Source organism: Myotis yumanensis, unplaced genomic scaffold, assembly GCF_028538775.1.
Source record: "Myotis yumanensis isolate MYYU_CA2020_CCGP unplaced genomic scaffold, mMyoYum1.0.hap1 SCAF_1, whole genome shotgun sequence".
NCBI lineage: Eukaryota > Metazoa > Chordata > Mammalia > Chiroptera > Vespertilionidae > Myotis > Myotis yumanensis.
Genome location: NW_027223752.1, coordinates 143,728,159 through 143,740,680, shown reverse-complemented (window position 1 = coordinate 143,740,680; position 12,522 = coordinate 143,728,159). Strand labels below are relative to the sequence as shown.

Genomic DNA, 12,522 nt, shown 5'->3' with positions numbered 1-12,522 from the left:
TTTTTGAAGATTGAAGCCCTGGGTCAGAAAGAGAGTCCTGGTCTTCCCAGGCTGCCCTGTAACCTCACTACAGTTCTTAGGTAATGACTTCATTCTGATGATTCCCCCTTTCCATGTCCAATACTTTTAGTCCTGGAATTTTGGCAGTTAAGTTTGGATATTGAACAGCAAAATATTTATTAGAAGTTCATTTTTTAAAAGCACAACCAACACTTGTGCTTGCTAAGTCAGATGAATCAGAATCCAGTGGTAGATGTCAGCATACCTACGGAGGAAAAGGTGTGTGGAAAGACGGGGCTAATTTGAGGCTCATCCTCTGTGGTGTTTGGGTGGAAACCATCATTCTACCTATTAACATTCTTCTTTATTCTCCACAGGTAAAATACAAAGGAGAGATTAAACAGGCAACTGCAATTTCTGATCCACCAGAGCTGAAGAGAGTTAAAGAAAACCAGAGGAATATCAGCAATGTGTGATCCTAGCAACTTCTTTCTTATAATACCCAACATATCGTCAGCGTGTCAGTGAAGGGATGATGTTTACAAGTGTTCATGACCTGGAGTTGACATTGGCTTTGGAAAGGTTTCAGGGTCTTAGGTCTTGTGGGCACAGCCAGGCATTCTCCCTTCCAGAGTTCCCAGGGGCTTGCGGTGTGACTTTTGTCTGCAGGTTATTGTGTATCCCTCTTATCTAGTCTTCCAGCTGTGCTTGCTGTGGTTCCTCAGAGGGACTTGGCGGCAGCTTCGGGCATCATGGCCCTACCCATCAGCTCTCCCACTCCCTTTCCTTCCTGCACATGTTCTCTCTCGCCTGTCCCGCCCACTCCCAGCTATTATTACTTTATTTTTGGACGCTGTCTGGGGAGAAATTATGAAGTGTGTATGCTAAATAGGTCACCCGAGGCAGGCCCGTTTAAGGGTTCTTGTAGGGCTTTCAGTTCTTACTAAGACACTAACTCCCAGCCTGCTCCAGCTCCTTGCTGTTTATGTAATCCACGGACGCAGTTCACGGAGAGAATTCTTCTTTGAACTCATTAACATATAGATGGAGTTCTGTGGAGGAGGAAATCTGGAAATCTATTAGGTTCAAAGAAACCTTATATTCTTTACACCTTTCAAGTTATTGGACCAGATTATAAAGCAAAGGCATCTTACTGCTTGGCACTTTTCCTGACAACTATATTTTGGAGAAGTAGATGCTCATCTTTTCCTGATATACTTAGAGTCGCACTGGATGTGACTGAATCTATTACTCTCAAAAAGGAACATGGTTATTAAAAAGGAGGAAGAGAGTAGTGGGAAGCACACTGGCCTTTTTATGCAAGATCATGTCACCTATTTAAAGATAACCTTTCAAAAGATCTGCCACAATTAATGACTAAGAAACCACATTGGTACCATTCTATATGGGCAGGAGTACCTTTAAGTAATATCCATGAAGACATTTCTTATCACATTCCTTTGTGAAGGAATGCGTATTACAGTGTTACTGATGGTATGCCCATATATTTGAGTACATTCACAGTGATTCAGTGCTATGGAATGAATTAAAATAAATTGATTTAAGGTGCAAGCATTTAAAATATGACTAGACATCAGATAGCAACCTCTTTTTTCATAGTTTTCTTTTTTTTGGCTAGTTCTTTAAAATAAATACTATGAGACTCTTATTTAGTTGAATTGATTCACATTACACTATTTTTTTTTTGTTCTCTGAAATGATAGGTTTATTATAAAGGTCAGCTGGGAAGAGCTACGCCTTTAAGTGTAACTCCTGAGATGGAAAGAGTAAAGAAGAATCAAGAAAATATTAGTTCGGCAAGTGGTTTTATTCCTTTTGGACTATCACAAAGGGTGTATCATTTATTATGTATGTGCAGTCCTGGTTTTTTTTGTGAAAACAAAATATATTTTCAAGAAACATTTGGGATATATGCAGTAAGTACATGTGTTATTTCAGATGAATCCCAAAAGCTGCCACTGTATAAATTTACATTTATAAAATTTTAGATTGTTATTCTAGAATGAAATTAATTCACTGAACAAGTTACCTGGGTGAATAATGTAGAGTGTGTTGTATATATTTCACTCACTTGGAAAACTTGAAAAAGTTATGTGATTTTTAAAGATTGTAATTGTCTTATCAAGTCTGTTCTGCTATTTACTTTGCAGGTAAAATATACCCAGGACCATAAACAGATGAAAGGTAGACCAAGTCTTATTTTAGATACACCTGGTCTGAGACATGTCAAAGAAGCGCAAAATCATATTTCAATGGTAGGGTACAACCAGGTCCTTCTTCTCACAACTAAAACACACTAAGGAGTGGCACCAGCCAGTGAGCTGACGGCGTTAGTTCACCAATAACCTGGATAACTAACAAAGCATGGAAATGCGGATGGGCCCGTGCTTTTGGGGAGACTTTTTAATCGCACTGCAATGTAATGGAAATGTTCTCTAATAAATAGATTTTTCTCTGTGCTTTTGGGTGTGTTTTTATTTCTAACATGACTATTATAAATGCATTTTATGAAAGACATTTGGCTGGACTTATTTCTAATTAATTTTAAGGCAGAGTTTGGTGTTGGCATGTTGCAAAGAAAATTAAAAGTATGTATGTATTTAAAAACAGTTTCATAAGATATGATTTATATGCCATAACGTGTACCCACTTAAAGTGTACAATTGAATGGTTTGTATAATTTACAGAGTTGAACAACCATCACCCTAATCCAATTTCAGAACCTGAAAAGTGTATATTTTGAAGTATATATACATTTTTGTATATAATTACAAAATTAATCTAATTTTAATACTGTTTTGTTGAATAAGTGTGGAATTAGCTTATCATTTTGTTGCATATTAAAGGTTAAGGAATAGGAAATGAATTTGTACCTAAATAAGTATGTTTTAGAGAGGAACCAGGATTAAAAAACATTTCTATCTTTTAAAAATTCTTACTGATATACAGGTTTATACATAATTTAAAAGAACTGCTAACCGTAATGATGCCAAACTGTGAATATATCAGCACTTGATTTCTGGTGCTTAGGAAGCTGAAGTTTCAGACCTTGTATTTGGAATGAAAAAAGCGTGCATATATGCAGAAAATAAGCCAGATGTAGCTGGTGCAGTGACAGCTGCCGTTATGTCAAAAATGTGTGAGCTATGGAATAATAGGAAATTCCAGTTGGAGTTAACATTATTTTACCTTTTTTTCAGGTCAAATATCATGAAGATTTTGAAAAGACAAAGGGGAGGGGCTTTACCCCTGTCGTGGATGACCCTGTGACAGAGCGCGTGAGGAAGAACACTCAGGTGGTCAGCGATGCCGCTTACAAAGGTGTCCACCCTCACATCGTGGAGATGGACAGGAGACCTGGCATCATTGTTGGTAAGCTGACGCTCCTTCTCAGCAGGTCACAAAGATCACACTTGCCCAAGCTTTAGAAGTGGCCTCCTTGTTCATTGGACAGCTCCTCCCATGTTGGATGTGGTGCCCAATTAAAAATGGACCAAAGTGTCATTGATGCACCACATTGAATGGGATTCATGGCATTCGCCAGGCATCGTTTCAATCCTTTCTGTAATTGGACACTCTGTCTTTAATAACTTTCTGGTCTTAAGAATGTTTCTACTTGTTAAGCAAAGAAGCAGCCCAATATCGAGCATGGGCGATAACACGGTTTAAACAATTACTTTGGTTTTACTTTACCTTATGTATTTGATCAATATATTGTACTGCAGTTATTGTCTAGCACAAATGGAAGTCCCAGAGAGATTCTGATCCATTGTATGAATAGATGATATTTTTTTGAATATTGTCTCTGAACTGGGATAATCGAGAGCTGTCTGGAAGTCCCATACATCAGAGAGGAAAGAACCTTCTTTTCCTGCTGTTCCTCCCAGTCAGTCGGGGGAAGTCTTAGGGACATAGTGAAAGGGGCTGAGACAGAAAGGATCCTATGAAGTCTAAGACAGCAGTAGGCAGGAAAATTATTAAATTTTCAGTACATATCAACGACCCATACTTCCAAATGACTATTGTCTTCTTCTGAGCAGTTAGTACTGAATTCAGTACTGAATTTTTATAGCTAGTCCAATTACATTGCTCAAATAATATTTTTTTTTTGTAACCGTGTAACAATGCCTCTCAGCTATCTCAGTGTTAGGTTGCATCATCTTCAAATGTAAAGCTTTTTGTGGAACTACTGAGAGGCCATTTAGAGATGAGATGGGCAAGGAAACTGTGTATTTGACAGGCTCATGTCTTGGTGTAAAACGCCAGTACTGAAGTCGGGCAGCAAGTTACTTGGGTGGTTAAGTGACTCTGAAAGTGTTTTCCAAAGAGGGATCCCAAGCATATTTGCAGGTAGTTGATAGCTTTGCTGATCTTCCCAAGTTGGTTGCTTAAAGTGATCACATTCAATTGGATAAATAGTGAGGTTTTTGTCAAAAGTATCACAGGGTTAGAGAGTTTTCTTGCTTTGTATCGACATCTCCTAAGATCGGAGTGTCTGATTCCCAGGAGGGTGACATCTGCACAGCTTACACCAGGCGCCCACCCCAGATCAGGGGCCAAGAATGAATGTGAGATTCTTGTTAAACATGAAATTGTTTAGACTTCGAGCTCTCAGAATTCAGTACTCATTACCTTTGAGATAGAAATTATTAATGTTTAAAAATATAAGATATTCAACTCTAAATTATTACCTTTCTGGGCAATCCAGAGGTCAGTTTATTTTTTTTTCTAATTGGGGGAAACTGTTTTCCATTGAGGACTTGCCTATGAAACCACAAAATATATTGCATTAAAAAAACATTAAACTTTCTGAACCAGGCATAGAAATACAGGTTTAGAGGTTTTCTGAGTAATTCAGACTAAGCCAATTTTTGGAGGCTTTGCTGGTTATTAGTTTCATAACCTTGGCTAAGCTAACTCAATCTCTTTGCCTCAATTTCTTCATCTATAAAATGGAAATAGTAATAATACCTACTTTACGATGTTGTGAAGCTTAAATGAGTTATGTTATAACTGAGAAGAGTGCCTGGTAAGCACTATACAATATTAAAGACAGACAAACAGATCTCCAATTCCAGGTTACTAATTAATTGCTTTTACTAAAGCTCCATTTCTGCCACACATCTTTAACTAGGTTTTTATTTTCCTGTTGTTGGTACAGCACTGTACAGATTATTTTAGGTCTTGATAACCATTAGGTAGAGAGACTAAAAACATGAAAGTTACTGATTTAGATTTTTTACCACCAACTAAAATAAGAGAATAAATTGACTTGCAGAGTCTGATACTGACCATAGCGGTGAACTAATCTGTGGTCCACTGAGAGCAGACAGCTCTTCCTTGTTCATCTTTCCATCCCTCCATCCTTGCTCGGTGCCTTGCTTTATTGTACTTTTCAAATAAATGTATCTTATGTGGGTTAGCTTGTGCTCTTTGGCTCACAATGAAAACTGGGCTACCACTTGCCTACATTATAAACATTTATTTCTGTTAGAGGGAGAGAATTTTTGGTTTTGTTTTCTCAGACAAAAACCCCTCAGTCACATAAAGAATTAATCATATGTCTTTAATCAGGAGTTTTCATTCAACATTGTACCTGTTTCAGTGTGTGGAAAGCATGAGCGATCGGAGCTCAGGGATGTGGGGAAAGGACAGAGTTGTCTGGTGTGCATGTGTGCCGGGGGAAGGCAATGAAGACAAACAGGGCAGCTTACATTTCATCCTGAAGTTTTCTTAACAAATCCTGCTGAATGGAAATTTTCTTTGTTCTCCTTTGACGTCTGCATTGCAGTGTGTTTGCTTATTACATGTTCTTTCTTTACATAGGTCCCTTTCATGATTTTCTCTTGACTCTCTTTGGTGCTGACTTTTTTTACTCATTCTTGATTTGTTGATTTTTTCCTTTTGGTAAAAGACCTCAAAGTTTGGCGCACAGATCCTGGCTCCATCTTCGACATTGACCCCCTGGAAGACAATATTCAGTCTAGAAGTCTACACATGCTCTCTGGTACTGCTTGCATTTTGAGTTCCTCCCAGTTTACATGATTTTGTCCTGAAAGTGGAGCTACTCGGAACTGTAGAAGTTCATTGTGTAATGAGCATTTTAAAGTTGAGGATTCAGAACACTAAAAAAGTGCTAGGCTGCTTTAAAATTCCACTAATCATTTATGGAAACAGAACTTGAAAAGGGCATTTTAATATAACCAAATTAGTTTGTTCTAGATTCATTTAAAAAGGCATCTAGAGCCCTAGCCAGTTTGGCTCAGTGGATAGAGTGTCAGCCTGCAGACCAAAGGGTCGCGGGGTTCAATTCTGGTCAAGGGCGTGTACCTGGTTGCAGGCTCCACCCCAGCCTGGGGCCCTGGTTGGGGCTTGTATAGGAGGCAACCAATTGATGTGTTCCTCTCACATCAATGTTTCTTTCTGTCTTTCCCTCTCCTACTCTCCCTAAAAATCAATGGAAAAATATCCTTGGATGAGGATTAACCCAAAAATTGAAAAAAAGGCATCTAAAACATATCTGCTTTTGATTAATAAATATTATTTTATAGGTTTTATGGGCTTTCAAATGCATTTATTTGGATTGCACTTAACTGTCAAAACGTAAAGGAGATCTGTTTCATGAAAAACACAATCTTTTAAAGGTAGATTTAAAGAATATATATATATGCCTAATATGCTAATTAAACCAGGCAGCCGAACAACCTTCTGGATGTCCTTCCGGATGACCTTCTGGACAAAGCCGAGGTTGCGAGGGCCAAGCCTCTTGCACAAATTTCATGCATTGAGCCTCTAGTTATATAAAACAGTGGGGAGGTTACCTATATAACATCATAAATGCCTTAAAATAACATTCATGTGTCCCTAAATTTTACTTCTGAGTTTTTATATAATGTAAAGTTTATAGTTTCCATAGGAAGTTTCTTTGACTTGTAACTTAGAGTGCATATTTATAATTAAAAACAAAAACCCAAATGGTTTGGATATTTGAATATAATGATAGCATTTTTTGATATTTTGGACTTTTAGACTGTTTTTAGCAAACCAAAGCTTTGACAGTTATGCAGTTATTTTAAACAATAAAAATAGACATCATATCACTTAGGTCTTGCCCTGCCCTCTGATTTTTACTTTAGATTTAATTGCTGAAATTGATAAAATTGAAAGCTCAAGGCAAAATAGGAATTTTAATAGTCAATTTGATCCATATAAGCATCCAAATAGGCATTTAAATTTCTAAAAGTATAGAAAAGGCAACAAATATTGTGTGTTTGGTGACACTTAAAAACAATTATTTATAATCAGTTATTATGTTTGATAGAAATTTATCAATTTACTAATGTTTTATTAGTTCTTATCAATTTCCCATCTCTCATATCTCTTTTAAAATCTGGATTAAAAAATTAGTGTAAATGGTCATTAAGTCATTAATATAGTTGATACAATGTATGTTAAAGTTTGGGAGTAGGTGATTAGAATCTGTAATACTGAGCTTTTGGATTATTATTGAATAAGAGATTGCTTTTATTCTTGTTAAACTTTTAAGTAATTTTTTGTTTCTTTTGTTTTTCAATTCACTTAATCACAAGTATGAATATTTTCCCTCCAATATAGAAAAGGCAAGTCAATATAGGAGACAGCGGTCTCGATCTCATTCGAGCAGTACATTTGGTACAGTTCTTGGAGATGACAAGTCAGAAATATCCGAGATTTACCCTAGCTTTTCATGCAGCAGTGAGGTGACAAGACCGTCTGATGAAGGAGGTATCAAGCATTAACCATTCTCAAAAAAAATTAATTCATTTTAAAAAATGTGTCACAGTGTGCTTTTAACATTCTTCACCTCTGCATAAGCATTTAGCCTGGGAGTATTTGAAAATTTTAAGTTATGTTTAGAAAGTTGAGCCCTGTTTTTCTTTAAACTACTAATTTGCATTTTTGCATGTTTGTTTTTCCCTTCTTCCTTTACTATTTTCACTGCAAATGGATCTTTGATGACAAAAGGGTTTTATGTGATGGATATACACAGCCAGAGTGTAAACTTGAGTTCTGCAAAATTTATATCATATTTCCATTGAGAAAAACCATTCTTTTAGTTACATTGGAGTGGCTAAGTGGTTGCTAGGTCTTGCCAAAAAGAAGTTGGGTATGACATTTGGGATATGAGGATTGTTGGGTTTTTTTTTAGAAAAATACTGTTGATTGTTCCTCTCCCTGCTCCTCTACCTTTTCCTGTTTTTTACATCCAAACTGGTGGATTAGGTCTAAAACTCTTAGTTGAAATTGTTTTGGATGTTAAACTAATACTGCTGATAAAGCTGTTATTAAAGATTTATTTATTTGTGTTTTTGTTTTGGTGAGAACATTTACTTTCTACTCTCAACAAATTATATTTTTTTAAAAAGATATGGTATTTTTGTGTCATATTGTATATCATACTTCCTTTAAAATTATTTTGTGATAAAATACATATAACATGGACTATGCCATTTTAGCTATTTTAAGTATATAATTCAGCAGCATTGATTATATGTATAATATTGTGCATCCATCAGTAGTATTTTCAAAATGTTTTAATTACCCATCGTACTTTTTTTGTTTGTTTCCTTAAATGGCCTATTTCTCACTCTGTAGGTGCTCTCCTGTGTTCATATCCTGGATTAAGCAAATCATGGGCCTGAATTCCTTTTTTTATTGTAGACTTAGACTCCCATGTCCTTTCTGTTCTTTAGATTCCAGAGTTGTTGTTTTTCAATTGAATTTATTGGGGTGACATTGGTTAATAAAAGTAGATAGATAATTTCAGGTGTACAATTCTATAATGCATCATCTGTATATTGTATTTTGTGTTCACCACCCAAGTCATGTTTCTTTTCACCACCATTTATCCCCTTCTTTACCCTCCCCTGCCTCCCCTACCTCCATTTCCCTCTGGTAATGACCATAATGTTTCTATATTGTTTGGTAGTTTATTTTGTTCACTAGATTCCAACTTTAAGTGAAATCATTGGTATTTGTCTTTCTCTGACTGGTTTATTTAGTTAGCCTAATGCTCTCCAGGTCCATCCATGCTGTCGCAAAAGGTAAGATTTCCCTCTCTCTCTCTCTCTCTCTCTCTCTCTCCATGGCTGAGTAATATTCCATTGTGTAAATGTACCACTTCTGTTTTTTATCCACTCATCTACTGATAGGCACTTGGGCTGCTTCCAAATTAAGGCTATTGTAAATAACATAGCAATGAACCCAGCATATATTCGTTTGAATTAGTGTTTTGAGTTATTTTGAATAAATTCCAAGAAGTGGAATTGCTGAGTATAAGGCAATTCCATTTTTAATTTTTTGAGGTAACTCCATACTGCTTTCCAGTCTGCACCAATATTCATTCCCATCAACAGTGCACAAGGGTTCTCTTTTCTCCATATCCTCACCAACACTTGTTTTTGATTTATTGATGATAGTCATTCTGGCAGGTGTCAGATGACACCTCATTGTGGTTTTAATTTGCATATCTCTGATGATTAGTGACATTGACCATCTTTTTATATGTCTGTTGGCCATCTGTAAGTCCTCTTTTGAGAAGTATCTATTCAGGTCCTTTGTCCATTTTTTAATTGGATTGTTTGTTTTTTTGGTGTTGAGTTTTATAAGTTCTTTATAAATTTTGAATATTAAATTATTATATATATCATTGGCAAATACGTTCTCCCATTCAGTGGGTTGTCTTTTCATTTTGGTGATGGTTTCCTTTGCTGTGCAAAAACTTTTGAGTTTGATATAGTCCCATTTGTTTATTTTTCTTTTGTTTTCCTTGCCCAAGGAAATATAATATACAAAATATTGCTATGAGAAATGTCTGAGATTTTACTGCCTGTATTTTCTTCTAAGAATTATATGGTGTTGAGTCTAACATTTAAATCTTTAATCCATTTTGAGTTTATTCATGTGTGTGGTGTAGCAAGTAGTAAGGTGGTCCAGTTTCTTTTTTTTTCTTTTTTGCATGTATCTGTCCAATTTCCCCAATAACATTTATTATAAGACTTACCCCATCATATTTTCTTGGCTCCTTTGACAAATATTCATTGACCATAAAGGCATGGGCTCTCTATTCTGTTCCATTTATCTATATGTCTGCTTTTATGCTGCTTTGATTATTATGGCCTTGCAGTATATTTTGATATCAACTAGCATGATTCCTACAATTTTGTTCTTCTTTCTCAAGATGCTGTGGCTATTCAGAGTCTTTTGTGGTTCTATATAAATTTTTGGAATATTTATTCTAGTTTTTTTAAAGAAGCCGTTGGTATGTTGATAGCAATTACATTGAATCTATAGATTACTTTGGGAAGTATGGAAATTTTAATGATGTTAATTCTTCCTATCCATGGACATGGTATATGCTTCCACTTATTTATATCCTCTTCAATTTCTTTCTTCAGTGTTTTGTAATTTTCCGAGTATAGGCTTTTTTACATTCTTGGTTAAATTTATTTCAAGGTATTTTTTTCATGCAATTGTAAATGAGATTGTTTTCTGAGTTTCCCTTTTGGATAGTTCATTATTGATGTATAGAAATGCAACTGATTTCTGGATATTTATTTTGTATCCTACTACTTTATTGAATTCATTTATTAGTTGTAGTGGTTTTTTGGTGGCGTGTTTAGGGTTCTCTCTATATAGTATCATGTCATCTGCAAATAATGATAGTTTTACTTCTCCCTTTCCAGGTTGGATTTCTTTTATTTCTTCTTTTTGTCTGATTGCTATGGCTAGGACCTCCAGTACTATGTTGCATAAGAGTGTTGAAAGCATACATCCCTGCCTTGTTCCTAATAGTAAGGGAAATACTTTTAGTTTTCTCCATTGAGTATGATGTTGGTTATGGATTTATATATGACCTTTATTATATTGAGGTATGTTTCCTCTATTCCCTCTTTGCTGAGAGTTTTTATCATAAATGGATTTTATCAAGTTCTTTTTATGCATCAACAGATATGATCATATGATTTTTATCCCTTATTTTATTTATGTGGTGTATTATGTTTATTGATTTGTGGATAGTGTGCCAACCTTGCATCCTTGGAATAAATTTACCTGGTCATGGTGTATGATCTTTTTAACGTATTACTGGATTTGGTTTGCTAGTATATTATTGAGGATGTTAGCACTGGGTTCATCAGGGATATTGGCCTATAATTTTCTTTCTTTATAGTTCCTTATCTAGTTTTGGAATTAGGATAATGCTGGCATCATAAAATGAGCTTGGGAGTCTTCCCTCCTCTTGAATTTTTGGGAATAGTTTGAGAACGGTAGGTGTTAGGTCTTTGAATGTTTGGTAAAATTCACCTGTGAAGCCATCCAATCAGGACTTTTGTTTGCTGGGAGTTTTTTTAGTATTGCTTCAATTTCACTAGATATAATCTATCCATTGAGATTTTTCTGATTCTTCCTGATTCAGTTTTGGAAGATTATATGTTTCTAGAAATTTATAGATGTCCTCCTATTTGTCTAATCATTAGAATATAGTTGTTTATAATATTTTCTTATAACCCTTTGATTTTTTCCTTGATCTAATTGTTAACCCATTCATTGTTTAGTAACATGTTATGTAGTCTCCATGTCTTTGTGTGTTTTTCAGTTTTTTCTTGTGATTGATTTCTAGTTTTATACTATTATGGTCAGAGAAGATGCTTGATATGACTTCAATCTTCTTAGATTTACTGAGACTTGTTTTGTGTCCTAACATGTGGTCTATCCTAGAAAATGTACCATGTGCACTTGAAAAGAATGTACATTCTGCTGCTTTGGGGTGAAATGCTCTGAAGATATCAATTAAATTAATTTGATCTAGTGCATTATTTAAAGCTTGCTACGCCCTATTTTTTTTCACATTCTGTTTAGATGTCGCTTTATCAGAGAGGTCCTCTCTACCAGAGATAAAATAGCACCCCTTCTTGCGCTGTCTGTCTCTTTACCTTGCTTTTTTTTTTCATTAGCCCTTGACACCACCTATCTCTTTCTTACTAGAATGAAGCCCTACAGGAGCAGGGATGTTAGCTGATCTATTTCCAGTTCTTTGAATAAGCATTCAGCAAATATTTGGTGAATGAATGAAATGGCCAAAGTAAATTATTTTCTGATTATTCTTTTCTTAAAATATTTTTATTGATTTCAGAGAGGAAGGGAGAAGGAGGGAGAGATAAAAACATCAATGAGAGAGAATCATTGATCGGCTGCCTCCCACACACCCAACAGTGGGGATTGAGCTTGCAACCTGGGCATGTGCCCTGACTAGGAATTGAACTGTGACCTCCTGGTTCATAGGTCGATGCTCAACCACTGAGTCACACCAGCTGACTGTTCATTCTTTTTTTAAATTGAGATATAATTGACATATAACATTGTATTTTAGGTATACAATAAATTAATAGTTTAAATATTAAAATTATATATATAAACCTAACTATGATTTTTTAAAAATAAAATTCTATCATGTAAAGCTTT

General features: G+C 35.4%; 1 protein-coding gene across 7 annotated transcripts in view; it reads left to right on the top strand.

The window, feature by feature from the left end:
• NEBL (nebulette) overlaps positions 1–12,522 on the top strand; it is a 370,452-nt gene that overhangs the window by 337,534 nt on the left and 20,396 nt on the right. For 4 of the 7 annotated variants that reach the window (XM_070432591.1, XM_070432608.1, XM_070432600.1 and 1 more), the window contains 6 exons: positions 378–470; positions 1,725–1,817; positions 2,172–2,276; positions 3,222–3,393; positions 5,936–6,028; positions 7,636–7,785. In XM_070432591.1, the coding sequence (XP_070288692.1) occupies positions 378–470; positions 1,725–1,817; positions 2,172–2,276; positions 3,222–3,393; positions 5,936–6,028; positions 7,636–7,785 (706 nt within the window). The remainder of the gene's footprint in view (positions 1–377; positions 471–1,724; positions 1,818–2,171; positions 2,277–3,221; positions 3,394–5,935; positions 6,029–7,635; positions 7,786–12,522) is intronic. The other 3 variants (XM_070432617.1, XM_070432628.1, XM_070432639.1) reach the window with 3 other exon arrangements.